Below are 4,763 nucleotides of genomic sequence, written 5' to 3' on the forward strand. Positions count from 1 at the left end.
AAAATTGGAGGTAGCCATACCACAATTGTCAACACAACTGACCGGAACTATCTTCACGATTTTGGAAAGATAGCTACAGGCTGATAGAAAGATAGATGCTAATCAGGAAGAGGTCAGATCTAACATAAATAATTAAGGGGCAGCGATTTCAAAGTTGGAGGCACAATTATGGAGCTTATATAAGCAAATACCTATGTCCACACATACCTTTTCTAGTGACACCATGGTTAACCCAAGAGGAGAGTGTAAGGCCATAACACTAAGAAGTGGAAAGGTTGTAGAAGAAACAACACCAATTCAAAGCCACCAAGAAGAAGAAACTGCAAGGGAACCTAAAACCAAGAAGGAAGAAGAGATCCCTGCACCATCCCCACCAAAGCAAGTCCTAAAGCCTTATGTGTCGAAGGCACCCTACCCACAAAGACTGAGGAAGGATGGAAAAGACAGCCAGTTCTCTAGATTCCTAGAAATCTTCAAGAAGCTCCAGATCAACATACCTTTTGCTGAGATACTAGAACAAATGCCACTCTATGCTAAATTTTTAAAGGAGTTCATGACAAGGAAGAGGAATTGGGGAGAGAAAGAGACTGTAGTGCTCACTGAGGAGTGTAGTGCCATAATACAAAAGAAGCTTCCCCAGAAACTAAAAGATCATGGGAGCTTCCAAATCCCCTGTATCATTGGGAATATGAACATTGAGAAGGCATTATGTGATCTCGAAGCAAGCATAAACCTCATGTCTTTGGCCATGATAAAAAGAATGAGAATAGAGGAAGCCAAGCCAACAAGAATGGCACTCCAATTAGCTGACAGAACGTTTAAATTTCCCCATGGTGTGGTGGAAGATCTATTGGTGAAAGTGGGGGAATTCATCTTCCCAGCAGATTTTGTTGTGCTTGACATGGAGGAAGAAGCCAACACCTCAATCATCCTAAGAAGGTCATTCCTAGTTACTGCTGGAGCCATAATTGATGTTCAAAAAGGGGAGCTAGTCTTGAGATTACATGAAGAGATAATGGTTTTCAATGTCTTCAAGGCAATGAGTTACCCCAAGGAAGCCATTAATGAATGCATGATGGTGGATACCATTGAAAACTTGGATCAAGGAGTCCTAAAGGAAGAACAATGTGAAGAAACTCAAGAGCAAGATCATCAAGTCTCATATGGTGAGCTACCACTAGAGGCTATGGACAAACCAGTCATGATAGACAAGACAAGCAAGATGGAATTGGGGGCACCAAAGTTGGAACTGAAGATTCTACCCCAAGTTTAAAATATGCTTACTTGGGTGATAACAATACATACCCAGTGATCATTAACTCAAACCTGAAGGAGGAACAAGAAGAGGAGTTAATCCAAGTGTTAAAACAACATAAGGATGCTATAGGTTGGACACTTGCGGATCTAAAGGGAATCAGTCCTTCAATGTGCATGCACAAGATCCTACTTAAGGAAGGTGCAAAGCCCTCAAGATAGCAACAGAGAAGGCTGAACCCAACAATGAATGAGGTAGTCCAAAAGGAGGTGTTGAAACTATGGCAAGTAGGGGTGATTTACCTTATCTCAGACAGCCCTTGGGTAAGCCCTGTCCAAGTGGTTCCTAAGAAAGGACGGGTCACTGTTGTACCAAACAAGAAAAATGAACTAATACCTACAAGAACAGTGACAAGATGGCGCATGTGCATTTACTATAGGAAACTTAATGAAGCCACCCGGAAAGACCACTTCCCCCTACCTTGCATGGACCAGATGCTTGAAAGACTCGCAGGACATGAATATTACTGCTTTCTGGATGGCTACTCTAGCTACAACAAAATAGTTATAGACCCAAAGGATCAGGAGAAAACCTCTTTTACTTGTCCCTATGGAGTTTTTGCTTATAGGAGAATGCCCTTTGGATTATGTAATGCACCTGCAACATTCCAAAGGTGCATGCTCTCCATCTTTTCAGACATGATTGAGAAGTTCATAGAAGTGTTTATGGACGACTTCTTTGTGTTTGGTGATTCATATTCTGATTGCCTACATCATCTTGCCATGGTGCTAAAGAGATGCCAATAAACCAACCTGGTTTTAAACTGGGAGTAGTGCCATTTCATGGTAACTGGAGGGGTGGTTCTTGGTCATAAGATCTCTGAGAAGGGCATAGAAGTAGAGAAGGCAAAGGTGGAAGTAATTGAGAAGTTGCCTCCACCTTGCAATGTCAAGGCAATTAGAAGCTTTTTGGGACATGTTGGGTTTTATAGGAGGTTTATAAAAGATTTTTCAAAGATTGCCAAACCCCTCAGCAACCTACTTTTCTCAAATACTCCCTTTGTTTTTGATAGAGAGTGTATATTAGCCTTTGGTGAACTTAAAAATAGACTTTTCTCTGCACCTATTATAGCACCACCTAGCTGGGATCTACCCTTTGAATTAATGTGTGATGCATCTGATTTCACTGTTGGTGCTGTTCTAGGACAAAGGAAAGACAAGCTAGTGTATGTTATTTACAATGCTAGCAAAGTCCTCAATGAGAATCAAAGGAACTACACCACTACAGAGAAGGAACTTTTAGCCATAGTCTTTGCTTTTCATAAGTTTAGATCATATCGTATTGGCTCAAAAGTTACTATTTTCACTGATCATGCAGCCCTCAAATATCTGTTGACCAAGCAAGAATCCAAGCCTAGGTTGATAAGGTGGGTCTTGCTATTTCAAGAATTCAACATAGAGATAAAAGATAGAAGTGGAGCAGAGAACAAGGTGGCTGATCATTTATCAAGAATCCCACATGAAGAGGATGAAGCACAGCAACTTGAAGTGAATGAAAGTTTCCCTGATGAGCAGATGATAATGATTCAAGAAAGCCCTTGGTTTGCTAATATAGCCAAGTTCAAGGCTATTAGGAAGTTTCCCACCAACATCAACAAGCACACGAGGAGGAAGCTACTCAATGATGCTAAACACTACATCTGGGATGAGACATACTTGTTCAAAAAGGGTGTTGATGGAATCTTGAGGAGATGTATTTTATAAGAAGAAGGGCAAGAACTGTTGTAGCAATGCCATGGATCTGCATATGGAGGCCATTTTAGTGGAGAAAGAATAGCAGCAAAGGTGCTCCAATGTGGATTCTTTTGGCCAATAATATTTAAAGTTGCTAAGAAATTGGTGTCAAGGTGCAATGAATGGCAAAGAGCTGGCAATCTACCCAAGAAGAATGAGATGCCACAACAGTTTATCCTAGAACTTGAGTTGTTTGATGTATGGAGAATTGACTTCATGGGTCATTTCCCTACCTCATACTCAAACAAGTACATTCTAGTGGCAGTGGACTATGTATCTAAGGGGATGGAGGCCATTGCAGCACCAACAAATGATAACAAGGTAGTCATGAACTTCCTTAGGAGGAACATCTTCAGCCGATTTGGAGTCCCCAGAGCTCTTATTAGTGATGTAGGGAGCCACTTCTGCAACAGATCATTGGAAGCCCCCCTCTTGAGATATGGAGTGAAACAAAAGGTTGCAACACCTTATCACCCTCAAACAATTGGGCAGTGACGATCGGATTTCTATCGGTAAAGAAATTCACAAATATAATCGCATTGTAAGTATAGCTTCTAAACCAATAGAAAATCCTTTCGTACAAAAGTTTTGGTTGTCACAAGTAACAAACCTAGTAAAATTTATAAACCGAAGTATTCAAACCTCGGGTCATCTTCTCAAGGAATTACATGGAAGTATTCTTATTATTGGTTATGAGTTTTCTAGGAAATTCGGAGTTTGGGTAATAGGCATGGATATAATTATAAATTAAAGCAATATACATTAAAAGAGATTTATATATATCTAAATAAAAAACATTGACTGGTAGAATGATTAATTGGAAGTTCTATCCCTGTTGGATTTTCCAAGTGTAATGGTAATTGGTTGTTGTTCTACTTAGTTATCCTTTACTAAATAAAGAAAAATTAAGTTAGGAGCTAACTTCTAGGCACAAGTCCTAATCCTCTCCCTTGGGAAGGATTAGTGTTAGCGGCCAGAGAGCCAATCACCAATTAACTCTTGAGTCTTCCAACTCAAGGGTCTCCAATTTATTAATTCATCAATTAAAGCCAAGAATATAAAAAGCTAAGTAAAAATCATAAATCTGAAATACCTCAATTTGCATTAATAAAAGAAATCAAATCTAACATGAAAACATTCATAAATTAAACTGGGAAAATAAATAAAAGGAACATTAAACCTGGAAATTGAGAAGAAGAAATCCTAAATCCTAAGAGAGAGGAGAGAGCCTCTCTCTCTAAAACTACATCTAAAAACTAAAATTGTGAATTATAAATGAATGATGATGAATGAATGGATTCCCCCACTTTATAGTCTCTAATCTATGTTTTCTGGGCCGAAAACTGGGTCAAAAACAGCCCAGAAATCGCTGATTGCGAATTCTATCACCTTGATTTTTGTCACTGCCATGCATCCGAGTGGAGCACGCATTCGCATCACCTAGCTGTATCGGCACTATATAAAATTATATATCATTTCGAAGCCCTAGACGTTAGCTTTCCAACGCAACTAAAACTGCATCATTTGAACCTTTGTAGCTCAAGTTATGACCGTTTGAGTGCGAAGAGGTCAGGTTGACAGCTTTGGCAATTCCTTCAGTTTCTTGTATTCCTTCCACTTTTGCATGCTCCCTTTCCATCCTCTGAGCCATTCCTGCCCTATAAACTCTGAAATCACTTAACACACATACCAAGGCATCAAATGATAATAAGAGA

At 39.6% G+C, this 4,763-nt stretch overlaps 1 protein-coding gene across 1 annotated transcript; it reads left to right on the forward strand.

The window, feature by feature from the left end:
* The first annotated feature begins 223 nt into the window (after window positions 1–223).
* LOC107469936 (uncharacterized) lies at window positions 224–1,273 on the forward strand. Its single transcript, XM_016089322.1, has one exon. It carries the CDS (start codon window positions 224–226, stop codon window positions 1,271–1,273), a length of 1,050 nt encoding a protein of 349 aa, XP_015944808.1.
* The last annotated feature ends 3,490 nt before the right edge of the window (window positions 1,274–4,763 follow it).

Source organism: Arachis duranensis, chromosome 10 (assembly GCF_000817695.3).
Source record: "Arachis duranensis cultivar V14167 chromosome 10, aradu.V14167.gnm2.J7QH, whole genome shotgun sequence".
NCBI lineage: Eukaryota > Viridiplantae > Streptophyta > Magnoliopsida > Fabales > Fabaceae > Arachis > Arachis duranensis.